The sequence below is a fragment of the Bubalus kerabau genome, chromosome 19, assembly GCF_029407905.1.
Source record: "Bubalus kerabau isolate K-KA32 ecotype Philippines breed swamp buffalo chromosome 19, PCC_UOA_SB_1v2, whole genome shotgun sequence".
Classification (NCBI taxonomy): Eukaryota; Metazoa; Chordata; class Mammalia; order Artiodactyla; family Bovidae; genus Bubalus; species Bubalus kerabau.
Window position 1 is genome coordinate 69,029,868 of NC_073642.1, and position 14,388 is coordinate 69,044,255.

A 14,388-nucleotide genomic window follows, 5' to 3' on the forward strand; every position below is an offset into this window, starting at 1 on the left:
TCTCCAAGAAGCCTTCCCTAGCTTTCTTGCTCCTTTCCCCAAATTAGGTGCAAGGTGTCTGAGGTTAGCAGGCTCTGGTTTGCCTTTCATCTTCCTCACCCTGAGGTCTATCACTGCGACCCTGCACTGGGCCAGGCGCACAGGAGGTCCGCAATAAACTTCTGTTCCTTCTCGGCCCAGATCGCTAGGCCTTAGATGGAGTAGCCCCGAGGGGGAGGCTGGAGAGACACTGGGGGCGCTGGTCTTGCACATCTACAGGCCCCTGACGCTGGGCCCACCTCCACATGGCCGAGGGACCCTGAAGGCCTCATTTCCCCAATTTTGGTAATGGACGGCCGAACCCCGAGTCACGCAGCCTCTGTGTGGGCGGAAGAGCAGCGCTCCCAACATGCCTAGCGCAGTGCGTCGGTGCCACGGGGTCCTTTGGCGCCACAAGCTCCCAGCAGCCCCGGTGCGTGGAGGGCTCTGATTGGAGGGCTTGTGGTGAGGTGGGGCCAGCTGCGTGAGGTTGAGGCAGTGTGCCTTGTGGAGGGCTCTGATTGGAGGGCTTGCGGCGGGGCGGGGCCATGGGCTCGCCGTCTCTTGGTCGTGCAGCCAGATTCCCGCCTCGCCTGTTCACGCTTCTCTGACCGGCGGTTGAGCGGCGCGCAGGCCCGGCTGCTAACATGCTGCGCAAGCTCACCCTCGACCAAATCAATGATTGGTTTACCATCGGCAAGATGGTGACCAATGTGGAGCTCCTCGGCTCGCCACCTGCCTTCCCAGCCGAGGCTGCCCGGGACGAGGCACCGCGCAGGGATGCGGCCCTCAGCTCTGACCCTGAGGCTGAGGGCCAGGCTGAGGCCCCAGCTGAGGCTCCGGTCCTGGCCCAGGCCCAGGCCGAGGCCCAGAACCAAGACCAGGAGCAGGCTCCAGCCGAGGCCCAGGCCATGCAGGCACTACCATGGAGGTAGGAGGCTGGGGAGGAGAGAGACGGGTGGGCGCAGTTGTGGGCCTGGGCTTCCAGGACCTGGGTCCTCCCCACCCTGTGAGACCACGTCCCTGGCCTTGGCCTCTGGTGAGGTAACAGGGCATCAGACAAGCCCCAGTCCGTGGCCTGGACCAGGTTAAATTTCTCCACCAGGAGTGGAACCTCCCCAGAGTTAGGGTCAGTGAAAAATCTTTTTATTGATAGGCTTTATTATTATTTTTTAGAGCAGTTTAAATTTACAGGAAAATTGAACAGAAAGTAGAGTCCCAAGTATCTCCTGCTGCTCCAACAGTTTCCCTCATTGTTAGTATCTTGCTTTAGTATGGTATATTTGTATGTTTGTTACAACTGGAATTTATTTTGGAGCCCAAGAAAATGAAATCTCACCCTATTTCCCCATTTTCCTCATCTATTTGCTGGCAAACCAATGGATACATCACACACACACACACACACACACACACACACACACACACACACACAGAAGTCGCTCAGTCGTGCCCGACTCTTTGCGACCCCATGGATTGTAGCCCACCAGGCTCCTCAGTCCATGGGATTTTCCAGGCATGAATACTGGAGTGGGTTGCCGTTTCCTTCTCCAATAGATACATCATTATTAACTAAATCCATAGATAAGACAGAGGATTCATTCTTGGTGGTGTACAGTCTGTGGGTTTGGACAAAGCATGACAATATGTATCCACCATTAGTATCAAAACAGTAGTTCCCCTGCTGAAAAAAATCCCGTGTTCTGCCTGCTCATCCCTCTTTGCCCCACTCCCCATCCCCAGTGGGTAGGCAGCCACTAATCTTTTTCTTGTTTCTAGTTTTGCGTTTTTCACAGTGCCTTATAGTTGCTTCCCGGTGGTGGCCCAGTGGTAAAGAATCTGCCTGCCAATGCAGGAGACCCAGGTTTGATCCCTGGGAGGGGAAGATTCCCCTGGAGAAGGAATTAGCAACCCACTCCAGTATTCTTGCCTGGGAAATCCCATGGACAGAGTCTGCCGGGCTACAGTCCATGGGGTTGCAAAAGAGTCAGATACGACCGAGCAACTAAACAATCGTTGTTATCCTGCTGTATGTGACCTTTTCAGATTGGCTTCTTGCACTTAGTATTATGCACTTAAAGTTCCGACATGTCTTTCCAGGGCTTGATTACTCATTTCTTTTTAAGTGCTGAGTAATATTCCATTGTCTGACCGCACCATGGTCTGTCGGATCACCACTGAACAATATCTTGGTGGATCCCAGTTTTGGCAGTCGTGAATGATGCTGCTGCAAACGTTCTTGTGCAGGTTTTGTGGGCTCGGAAGCGTCAGCTCGCCTGGGTAAGTGCCCAGGAGCAGCAGTGCTGCATCTTGTGCAGTTTCGTTAGTGCTCCTTCTCCCATTTCTCTTCCGCGGGAGTGCAGTGAAATCTGTTCACGTGATCTTGGTGGAAATAAAGCAAGAGGACGCCTGCATTTTGAGGAGACCTACATCTGGTCAGTTGGAGAAGGCAGTGGCACCCCACTCCAGTACTCTTGCCTGGAAAATCCCATGGATGGAGGAGCCTGGTAGGCTGCAGTCCATGGGGTCGCTAAGAGTCGGGCATGACTGAGCGACTTCACTTTCACTTTTCACTTTCATGCATTGGAGAAGGAAATGGCAACCCACTCCAGTGTTCTTGCCTGGAGAATCCCAGGCGGGGCTGCCGTCTATAGGGTCGCACAGAGTCGGGCACGATGGAAGCGACTTAGCAGCAGCAGCAGCGGCAGATCTGGTCAGTAGAAACACCTGCTTGCTCTTTAAAGAAAAGCAGAGTGGAAGCACCTCTTCGCACCTGGGGAATCTGTAGCACTGCTTGGCCCCTTCCCCTCAAGTTCAACCCCCTTTACAGTTGAGATGGTGGTTTTGTTTTTAAAACTTCTTAAAGCTACTCTTGTTCATTGTCCCTCACCCCTACCCTTTGATCTAGTGGATGGACTCGAGCCTGAGTCAGGGTCTCATGGGCTGTTTCCAGCCTTTGTAAAGCCAAGTGGGACTTGGGATCTTTGGTAAATTTGTTTCTTGGGGGCAGGGAGGGGACAAAGAAACTGTGATACAGCTTTTGAGTTGCTGTTCTGTTTCATTTTCACACATTTTGTTTCCCTGAATTGCTGTGGCAAATGATTCCATTGTCTGAATGCATCAAGGTCTGTTGGGCCCACCCTCGGCCCACCCGCCGCCCTGCTCCGCCCTGTGCTCCCTAGACTTGATGGACAGGACGGTATCGCTTTCAAATAACTGGTTGTTGAAGTAAATTATGACTGACTTTCTCAGAAATGACAAGCATGGATTTAAATGTCCTTTTAACTGCTAAGGACCAGTTTTAAAAATTTTCAATTCTTCATGGGCTAAGACTATTGTAAAGTCAATAAAAATGAATTTTCAGAGTAATAAAATGAAAAAAGATAAAATGTAAGCCCCATTTTTAAAATTATTACAATCAGCATGTAAAATTATTTTGTAAATGCAGTAGATGTTTGCCTGCTGCTGCTGCTGCTAAGTCGCTTCAGTCGTGTCCAACTCTGCGCGACCCCATGGACTGCAGCCTACCAGGCTCCTCCGTCCATGGGATTTTCCAGGCAAGAGTACTGGAGTGGGGTGCCATTGCCTTCTCCAGATGTTTGCCTACCACCAGTGAAAAGGCAAAAAATTATGACACTGAAAGATGAACCCCCCTCCCCAGGTCAGTAGGTGTTCAGTATGCCTAAGAGTGACGTAGCTCCAGAAAGAATGAAGAGGCTGAGCCAAAGTGGAAACTATGCCCAGTTGTGGATGTGTCTGGTGGTGAAACTAAAGTCTGATGCTGTAAAGAACAGTATTGCATAGGAACCTGGAATGTTAGGTCTGTAAATCAAAGTAAATTGGAAGTGGTCAAACAGGAGATGGCAACATTTAGGTGAAAATTGACATTTTAGGAATTAGTGAACTAAAAATGGATGGGAATGGGTGAATTTAATTCACATGACCATAATATCTACTACTGTGGGCAAGAATCCCTTAGAAGTGGAGTAGCCCTCATAGTCAACAAAAGAGTTTGAAATGCAGTACTTGGGTGCACTCTCACAAATGACAGAATGATCTCAGTTCATTTCCAAGGCAAACCATAGTGCAGTGCAGTTCTCACAGCCGCACGTGGCTACTGGGAGACCGTAGCTTTGACTGAAGGCACTGTTGTTGGCAAAATGATGCCTCTGCTTTTCAGTACACTAAGTTTGTCATCGCTGGAGTGCCAGAGACTTGATACTTTTGAATTGTGTTGGAGAACACTCTGAGAGTCCTTTGGACAGCAAGGAGATGAGACCAGTCAATCCTAAAGGGAACCCTGAATGTTCATTGGAAGGACTGATGCTGAAGCTTCAATACTTTGGCCATCTGATGTGAAGAGCTGATTCATTGGAAAAGACCCTGATGCTGGAAAAGATTGAGGACAGGAGGAGAAGGGAGAGACAGAGGATGAGATGGTTGGATGGCATCACTGACTCAGTGGACATGAGTTTGAGCAAGCTCTGGGAGATGGTGAAGGACAGGGAAGCCTGGTTTGCGTCAGTTCATGGGGTCGCAACAAGTCAGACATGACTTGATGACTGAACAACCACAACAAAGCAGAGGGCCCGGTTGGGTCCACCTGGACGCGTGGCTCACAGAAACTGAGAGTAACATGTGTGTGCTGTTCTAAACTGAGTGCTCGTGCTGACTGTGGCAGCGGCCGGAAGCTGACAGAGGGGTGGAGCTGGGATTCAGACACGAGAAGCTGTCGCCTGGTACGGCGGCCGCGCAGAGGCTTCTGACTGATGTCTTCTCTGTGCAGGAGAGTGTCGATGTTGGGAGAAAACATTTGATGCAGAGGAAGACAGGCTTTATCAGTGTAGGGTATCACACAGTGAAGCCTTACTAGAGGGGATCAGTCCCTAAGGTGGGAAGAGTAGCGCGCATGAGTCATTGGAGTCTAGTCTGTGGGTGCTGCTCAGTCAGTTCAATGAGCCACAAGAGTCATGACCACTAGCATTTAAAAACGGAGCAACAGAAAATTCCAGTATGCATCACGATAGTTCAGACAAGAGTTGCTCTGTAAGATGGATGCATGTCTGGGTGGTGAGTACAGTCACACTGTGCGTTTCCTTCTGGAAGGAAGCCGCGCCTGAGGCCCTGTGGTGAGCGGCCAGAGATGGCCCCGAGTTGGGAGGGTGAGTGGTTTGCAGATGATGCGCTCAGTGATGTGGATTTCCTCCTGTCTTGTTTCCCACATGGTATTGTGTTTTTGCTCCTTGGTGCTGATTGTGGGGTATGTTTTCTTTTATTTTTACATTCTCTTTCTTCACCTTGGCATGTGAAAAAGGAAATACTTTGTGACTGTGTTAGGCATTTCAAGCGTTTTCTTCCACGGTTGTCTGCGGGCTTTCCTTTGGAACTCAGGGCCTGGCCCTCAGCTTGAGGCTGGGAGCTGGCCACCCCATCCTCTGCCCAGGGCTGGTCTGTCTGCAAAGCTCAGACTCCTGGCTCACTCCCAGCTCGCTCAGCTCCCACTTTTATCTCTTGACTCTCCAGCACCTTAAGGCGTGCTTGATCCCAGAGACGCCGCTACGGAAGCTTTCAGATGGCCACCGTCTGGTGCCTTTATCCAGTTTCCTTTTCTCTTGGTTTCCCATTTCCTTCCTGGTGTGCTGTTCTGTCGGTTGAGTGCCTGCTGCGTTGGGCATTTTGCACGTGACACAGGCCACGCAAGCAGTCCGTCCTTCTGACAGACGAGGCTGGTCCTGTCTTACAGCTGCCCCTGGGCTTCCTCAGCTGCGTTGGGAAGCTGCTCCCAGCGCGGGTATCTGATAGGCTGGACAGTGGGTGTGTTTGACTCCACAGCATACGACCTTTTGCTTTTGGCCCTGCCTTTCCGTGTCCAGGCCTCGCATAGATGTTAGTGTTTGCTTGTGTTACCGTCTAAGGAGTTCTGTTTTCTCTTCACCCACGAAGTCCCTGTTTTTTAAAAACCTTCTATTTAATGGATATAAGTTAGTAGGTAATTTCCCCATTCATTGGGAAAGTACTTGAGTGTCTGTGTCTTCCATGTGCAGCTGCAGGCGCCGGGTCACGGGTTCCGTCTGCGGTCTCAGTGAGAAGCTGCCCCACCCGAGACGTCCGGGGTCACTGGAGGGCGCCTGGAGGCTTTGTGCGTGGCCGCCTGTATGGTTCCCACTCCAGCAGGATGGCTGCTAGTTGAATGAATTGAATGGGGCTGGGGCAGAAACAGGGAGGTCAGGTATCAACTTTTATCAACGCGTATCCTGTTGGCTCTGTTTCTCTGGAGGGTCCTCAGTAACACATCATCCAAGCAGGAGAGAGGACAGGGGTATAGACCAGGACAGTGGCAGTGGAGGTGGTGAGCGACGGTGGGATTCAGGATGTGTTATTAAGAGGCTGGAACTCTGTAGCCAGATCAGATACCTAATGGGAGTGGGGAAGCAGGCATGGGTGACATCGGGTTTTTGGCCGAGCCCTTGGAAGCTGTTGGGACCTGCTGAGGAAGGCCGGGCCGCAGGAAGAACTGGCGTGGGGGGAATACCAGGAGCTTGACCTCGAACAAGCTAACTTTGAAATTCCTATTAGATAACGGTAAGTGCAGGTGGTCTGGAGTCGAGAGAAGCTCGCTGTGGGGCTGGACCAGTGGGAGTTTAAGGCTCTGGGTGAGGGAGCCCCGAGCCTGGAGCACGTGGTCATTTAGGTTGTGAGATAAAACGTGCAAAGGCGGCTGAGGAGGGACACCAGCGGGGCCAAGGAAAGGCAGCGGGAAGCCTGTTTACGCAGCGTGTGCTTGGTGTCCTGAGTGTGTATCTCTTAGTGCTCTCAAGGAATTATTTTGTGTTGCTTTCCCCACATAACTCCTTGAGGGTGGAGATTTTCAGTGAGTCTCCACCTCAGCACAGTACCTGGCATGTAGTGGGAACTCAGGTGTCCGAGGGAATGAATTGTCTTTGTGGGTCCCAGTTATTTTTATTCTAAAAACGATGAGAGTTGCTTCCTCATTTGCTCCTGTCTTCAATAAAGCCTGAAATCTGTCTTTACTCCTTTGACCAGAGCTGATTTCCCTCAGGTTGGGGCGGGGCGTGTGTAATACCCTGGCAACTGAACCATAAAGTATTTCCAGAGTGAGTGTGTTTCACGGTGTATGCTGTCGCACACAGTCTTGTTTGTGATGTGTTTTTTGGCTCCTGCACCATAGCAAGGGGATCAGAACGATTCTGAGATGTCTGCTTGTAAAACTGGATGGATGGGTAGTAGTGTCATTTCCTGAGAAGCGACTGGAAAACACTGGGTGGAGTGCTGAGTTACGCTCTTAGCCTGTGAAGCGTGCTGTTTGGATTCCTCTGTTCCTTTCCTGCATTTTACTTATCCTGTTAGCGAACCTCTGTGATTTGGTTTAGAGCATGTTGATTTTAAGTTGCCCGTGGGCCTCCAAGAGGAGGTGTCAGGTAGGCAACCGGCTGTGTGCATTTGGGGCTGGAGGGGCCTGCCCGGCTCGCGTGCATCCCCGTTCTGCCAGGCAGCATCGCTAGGCTGTTGGGGAGCCCTTGAACAGGCGTGAGGCCATCTGCTCATCTGTCCGATGGGAACAGCGTCACCTGCTTTCGAGTTCAGGACTGAGTGGGACACGCATGCGGTGCTCAGCGCAGTGCCTGCGTGGAGAGGCATGGCCGCCTGTTCCTAGGTGGGCCGAGCTGGGGAACAGTGCCGCCTTTCGAGAGCTGGCCGTGTGTCAGGCTACCAGAGTCCTGTTAGTGGATTAGTGTGTGTATTCCTTACTGTTCCCAAGCTCAGACTGTTAGCTGCTGTGCCGATACTTCATCTTTGTAAACTGTACCTGAAGCTTTCCTCCCCGCGTTTGTACCCACTTATGTTTTTAATCCTCATTCTTTTGCCGATTTAAAGTACTATAAATAGCCCCGTGTATAAATGTGTGCATCTAGTAATATTTCAGGAAGTTACTTGTGTTACACTTTCTACTTGATTTGTCAGTTTTTAAGAAACAACTCTAGTTTTAAGTTATATACGTTGATACTGACACGGGAAACGTGGTTATTGGGTTATTGCCGAAGACGAAAGTGGGAGGTGGAGGCTGAGAATGCCGAGGACAGCGCGTTTCCCACCCCATGCCGGGTCTGGGTGTACAGCTGGTTTGTGCCTTATGGGCGACTCAGTGGTGGGGGTCCGTCTTCTTCCTGGGCTGCTGGGATGACCTACCGTCTACAGCCTCTTCAGTCACTGTAAGCTTTTTGATACGAACTATATTTAAAACTTTATTTTCTTCCCTTCTGGACAGAGAGGATTGCCCTTTCTTGAAAGTGCTGTAGACTTGGTCATTTCTTTTGTGCAGTGGCTGTTTGAGGTGCCTTGTGGGAGGAAAATGTTTTAAGCCTCTTCATGGTGTGTATTTTCTGATACACATGCTGAGGCTGCCGGTTCTAGTACTGAATTTCATAGACAAACTCCAAATTCTATTAAAACAAAAATTCTGTGAGGACCTACCATATAGCATAGGGAAATCTACTCAATACTCTGTAATGGTCTTTATGGGAAAATAATCCAAAAAAGGGTGGGTCTGTGTATATGTGTAACTGATTCCGTTTGCTGTATAGCAGAAACCAACACAGCATCGTAAATCAACGAGACTCCCATAAAAATTACTTAAAACCCTGTTTCCATCGTTGATGCAGTGTCGGACCTCTTTTTTCTGCTTCCTGCATTCACTGCTCAATGAGCAGCTGTGCACTTTGGGGAGCATTTCTCTCTCCCACAAAGAGTTCTCACTCTGTGAGAACTCTTACAGTGATGGAAAGAGCCATAGTTATGTTCTGAAAACCAAACAGAAAGGGAACAGGAGTGAAAGGTGTCTTTACTTTAAGTCTGCTTGGGGTGTGTTTCCATTTACCTTGTCTTATTAAACCCTGGTCGTGTTGACACCAGGATGGCCTGGAGATGGCAATGGCTGCCCACTCCAGTATTCTTGCCTGGAGAATTCCACGGATGGAGGAGCCTGGCAGGCTACAGCCCGTGGGGTTGCAAAGAGTCGGACATGGCTGAGCGACTAACACAGTATTGGTTTAAAGTATAGATCAGCATTGATTGTTTATCTTTGAGAGTAGCAGTTACCAGTGTTGTTAAACCAGTTCATTTCTTTTTACTCATAGTATAGATCTGTGTTTTTATACTTCTCTTAATGTTGGTTGAGATTAAAGATGAATCTGAGTGTTGAGATAAAGCACTGCTTTGCTTGCAGACCACACATAGTTTTCTCCCTCCCTGCCGCCTTCCCCCACAGAGAATGATTGACTCAGTCTTATATTGTAAAGGTAAGATTCACATCAATCATTTATTTTATTCAATACATAGCTTCCTTTTAGAATAAAAGTCAAAGTTAATTTGTCAAATTTTATACTTCATACTTTAATATAAATTTCATATTTCAAATTTCAGAATAAAACTTAGTTCCTGTGAGTTGTGTTTGAGGTATAAGAAAATACTTCAAACAGTTTTTCAAAATATTTAGGAAATATTTTAGTTAAAAGCATACTGTTCAGTGAAAACATTGCATTTTAAAAGTGGCTAGAAAAGGAACACTATTTCAAATAACGGCTACATCACAGAAATTTTAGCTTCTGATCTTGCAACAAAGAGTAACATCAAGTCACATCACTTTCTCTTAATGTTAAGAGTTCTGATGCTAAGATGGTCACCAAAAAACTCTTCTCTCTGGGTATAGGTAACTTAACTTGATGGGTAGTAGTACGGTAGGTTCCATATTCGATGTGAGAATGTTGGGAACCTGTTCTTTGTGTTTCTGTCTACATAACTTGAGATGGTGGGGATTTCATCTTTCTCTGGACCCTCGGAGCTGCCCCCTGGGGTCACGGAGCGCACAGGGCAGGCTGCGCTCTGGGACCCTTCCAGGCACTCCTGCTGACTGCCCCCGTCAGCGCTGCTCAGGAAGTCTCTCAGAACTTGCTTGAAGATGTAGACGATTTCCCACGGCAGTACATCATTTTCTGCCAGAACTTCTCGAAATCTAGAGGCAAAACACTTGTGAGTATTCAGTTCAGAAAATCTTTTGTCATAACCCTTTATCTCAAAAATTCAGCTTAAATAATGTGCTCATATAGTAGTTATCCATCTTTAGCGTAAACTGCTGGAGAAGGCAATGGCGTCCCACTCCAGTTCTCTCGCCTGGAAAACCCCATGGACGGAGGAGCCTGGTAGGCTGCAATCCATGAGGTCGCTAAGAGTCGGACACGACTGAGCGACGTCACTTTCACTTTTCACTTTCATGCATTATAGAAGGAAATGGCAACCCACTCCAGTGTTTTTGCCTGGAGAATCCCAGGGATGAGGGAGCCTGGTGGGCTGCCGTCTAGGGGATCACACAGAGTCGGACACGACTGAAGTGACTTAGCAGCAGCAGCCGTGTAAACTGCACATTTCTTTAAAATTATGCTTCTAGTGAAGAAATTTTGAAAGTGACTTTAAAACATTTCCTAGCCAGGGAGATATCAACAGATTTTTTTTTTCTTGTCCAGCTCATTCTTAGGGATTTTGGTTGCTGAGCATTTGATACACAAGATTAAAGGACTTATATGATAAATAATGATCTCCACTCTAAGTGTAAGAGGAGCTGAGAGCTGACAGCAGACATCAGGAGAAGAGAGTGTAGAGTTGTACCTGCTGAGAACAGTTCCCGTTTGGCACGGTTGAACCTGTGAGCAGAGAACTTCGAGTTGTCTTTGTTCAGTAGCTGGAATGGCTGTGTGGGGATGCTGGTAGCTTCTCAGCCAGTTGTAATCCACACCTGTTTTTTTCACTTTTTGCTCATTTTCGATCTCTTGCATCAGTCTCTCCCGTTCCTTCAGATGCCATTTTAATTCCCGAAGCAGAGTCTTTGTCACTACATCTGAGTCAGGGTAGTGTGTGGATTTGTAGGAATCATATTTTGGCCATTTCATCCAGCCAAAAAATGGCATTTTAAGCCTGTGGAAAAGCTTTCACTTGTTTACTTGCATAAAATGTTATGGTTCTGATCAGCAAATATTTGTTTCTTTACAGTAAATTTGCCAGAAAAGTGCATGAATTTTTCATGGTTAGATATACAGGTCAGAATAAGATTAGAATGGATTATTTCTAACTAGGTCAGTGCCAAAAACCAGGCTTTCGAAATACTTTTATGTAGCTAAGCAGGAATGAAATACAGTCAGAGATAATCTACAGACCGAACACTTTCTGAAAATAACACTAACACCTGCTATTAAAAGTTCTTAGGAGGCTCTGTAATATTAACATATAGGAAAGTGCTCTCTGCAAACAGACTTCTGACTTAGCTTTTATACAGAAAAGGTTTAAAGGTTACCTGTGAAGTTGCTGGGTCCAGCGTGGCCTGTTGCTAAAGAGTTCACTTGAATTGGTGATGGACCTGTGCTTCACACAGGCACGTCTCCTCCTCCTGGATGGGTCCCCTGTTGAGAGAATGAGCCGCCTCCTTTCCCCACTGAAACCGTCTTCAAAATAAATAACTTTCTGTGTTAGGAATGAGGCCGTGATGTCTTCGTTTGGAGAGAATGCTCCTTAATCCACCTTGTAAGTAACCTAGAAGAAAGGACAAAAATAACTCACTATTTAATCTTTACAAATTATATAACGCTTTGCCTTCTGAATGTAGCTGTCTCTTTGAAAAAGATGCCGGCAGCCACGGATTCTGGTCCTAAATGCATTTAGACATATCTTCGGTGAAGAGATGAAGAAAGGTCGTCTGAAGCACCACAGATGCGCTCCCAGCTAAAGTGAAGGCTGCCGCATGATGTGATGCTCTGTGTGCGTAGCTGCAGGTCACAGTTTAGTGCTGTATTTTTATGCCTGTAGAGCTCTAAAAATAACCATGTTGCTTTTATTCTTCAGCTTAACTTTCAGGCCATTTGGAAGTCAGGTCACTGTCCCCGCTAATGAAAGCATGGGAAAGGGATCGGACTTGACTCTTCGCACAATATACACACGATATACATTCTGAGAAAACGCATTACGGTTGTGCAAAATAGGCAAAGAATGCTAGATATTAGTCCTGTGAAATATTTAGCAAATGTTACATTCTGTACACATTTTGTTTTTTTTTCTAAATAGTATTTAAATTTGTATATTTAAACAAGTTGCAATGCATTACATATATTACATACACTGAAGTAGATAACTTTATACTTTGTCATCTCTAGAAGCATGGTGATAAGGCAATCTACTGATTAAGGTCAGAAAAAAAAAAGAGACATAAGAACATACAAAGTTGAAAACAAAATCTTACAGTTCATTAAAGAAAATAGTTTCTGTGTTTTCTTCTGGAGCTGAGAGTGAAGCGTGCACTTGCTGTTGGGTGGTGCCGGCGTGTAAGGCCCTTGTGAGGGCGTTCTGTCCGAGAGCCTGTGTGTCTTTCCTTCAAGTGTGGACAGGTTCTTGACTCTCTAGGTCTGTGTTAAATGACTGCACAGCGCTTCCCTTTTATAATATGTGTTTCTTGTGTTGCTCTTTCCTTCAACTGAACTGTGACGAGTAGACCTCATTCATCCACATCAGACCTGCATGTCACGCACGATAAAGAGGGATGCGTGTGGTCACCCTGCAGCTCCTGTTACTCACATGTTAGAAAACCCAGATGTCAGGATTCATTATCTGCAACGAGCAGGTTTTCACATTGCATCGTGTATAGCGCCGTGCAAAGGACGGGAGGAAAGTTTCTCGTGACAGAGCTGTCCTCTCGGATTTCCTCCTGACAGCACCGTGAACCACGCAGCTTCTCCCTCTAAATAACCTCCTTGTCGTTGCTTTGGTTCTTCACGTTTGCCTCTGAAGCGTCAGAGCTGTATTGGGTTGGAAGATGACCCGCGTTTCTGTCCCGGGCTGCCTTGCTTGCATACCGGTGTCTGTCCCAGCGTGACCCTTCAGCTGCGCTCACACTGGCTCTGCTGAGGGGCTTGTCTTACTTTTCCGTGTACCTACGCTGTAACTCTTTTTCAGGGCCCGTTTTAGATACCAGCTAATTTTTTCTTCGGTCTGAGGGAAAAACATCATTTCCCGTTGACCCCTGTTTGCTCGAGCTCTGGTCGCATTTCTCTCCACTGCTGTACTACCGTCCTTTGAGCCCAGGTCTGTTCTGCCCCCGCTGGGGTTGCGGCTCTCCTTATCTCAGCGGGTACCCTTGACTGTGCCCGACTGTGCCAGGCCCGGGTGCATGTCGGGGACTGGGGGGCCATGGGAGGCAGCGGTGGACAGATTGAGCGTTCCCTGCCCTGCGGGCCCCGTGGGCAGACGAACCCGAGCCCCCGAGGGTCAGTGTGCTGGTCCTGGCACACTCGGGCCTCCCTGGTTGGCTGCGGGGGTTGGGGAAGGCCTTCCTGGGGACGGGCTGTCCTTGGAGCAGAGACCTAAGGGTCACTGAGCAAGCCACACAGAGAACTTCTCGAGGGGCGGTCTCCCGCCTCCCCTTGACCTGTTAGCACCTAGCTGGCTATCGAGGCTTGCCCAAGTCTGACCTTGACAGAACGTTTCCTACCACCTGGACTCACATTCAGTACGTTTTCCTTTGATCTTCCTCGGATAAGCCAGTTTTTCTAATACTTAGGGTGTGCCGCCTGTAGTATTACAAATTTTGTTTTTTCTGTCCTAGCTCCTGAGGTCATTAGATTGAAATAGAGCCCAAATGTCATTCTCTGATTATAGCAGTTCCCCTACTGTAATGTAGATAGAGAACAGAAGTATTTGTAGATCCAGGTAAGGAAGTACTTTTGCATTAATCCTGCCTGTTCATCAGAGTATAATCAGAATAATGTTGGATTTTATTCATCAAACATTTTAGTAAGTTGAATAAGTGAATTTTTTCTAATTAATTGTAACCTCATGAAGCTGTTTTGTGTGGAAGACATAAAACTTGAACTGTGAAGCAGGTTAATTCCTTTTTGGTCACTGTCATGGTTTTCTAGGCTACATCTTGGCTGAATTGTAGAACATTTTATAAGACAACGTGAGATAGGATCATATCATCCCTAGTGTGTGTGTGTGTGTGTGTGTGTGTGTAAAAGTGTAAGATGTATAAGGAAGTACTTAAATTTAAGTCTAAAAAGACAAAACTTTGGAATCCTGAAGGGCAGGCTAAGGAGCCAGGTTGTGTATAAGCAGATTTTGTATGTTTACGACGAGGGCCGCCTTACACAGTTCTCAGCAGCTTTCTGTTGCAATTAGAGGCAGGTTTTTCATTGTAAGGAGACTACTGTCTTCCTGTTTTTAATTCCTTTGCTACTGATCTCAAAGTTCTGGATTGTTGGTTCTTTTTTTTTTTTTGTCTGTTAAAGATGCAGTCACCATTTGAGAAACTGATGT

At 47.6% G+C, this 14,388-nt stretch overlaps 2 protein-coding genes across 4 annotated transcripts in view; one reads left to right on the forward strand and one right to left on the reverse strand.

The window, feature by feature from the left end:
- The first annotated feature begins 498 nt into the window (after positions 1–498).
- TDRD9 (tudor domain containing 9) overlaps positions 499–14,388 on the forward strand; it is a 111,971-nt gene continuing 98,081 nt past the window's right edge. For all 3 annotated transcript variants that reach the window (XM_055555808.1, XM_055555810.1, XM_055555809.1), the window contains exon 1: positions 499–949. In XM_055555808.1, coding sequence (XP_055411783.1) covers positions 666–949 — 284 coding nt within the window. In that variant the 5' untranslated portion in view covers positions 499–665. The remainder of the gene's footprint in view (positions 950–14,388) is intronic.
- On the reverse strand, positions 9,751–10,997 carry RD3L (RD3 like). The gene is made up of 2 exons (XM_055555811.1): positions 10,699–10,997; positions 9,751–10,048 (listed from the first exon to the last, which is right to left on the reverse strand). The coding sequence occupies exons 1-2, from the start codon at positions 10,995–10,997 to the stop codon at positions 9,751–9,753; spliced, it is 597 nt and encodes a 198-aa protein (XP_055411786.1).

Bases quoted from the DNA above. Each gene is read 5' to 3' on its own strand.
- RD3L (XM_055555811.1), bottom strand. From the start codon at position 10,997: ATGCCATTTTTTGGCTGGATGAAATGGCCAAAATATGATTCCTACAAA. The intron at 10,049-10,698 runs GTACAACTCTAC...TTTTGCCTCTAG, and splicing joins ACGGGAACTGTTCTCAGCAG to ATTTCGAGAAGTTCTGGCAG.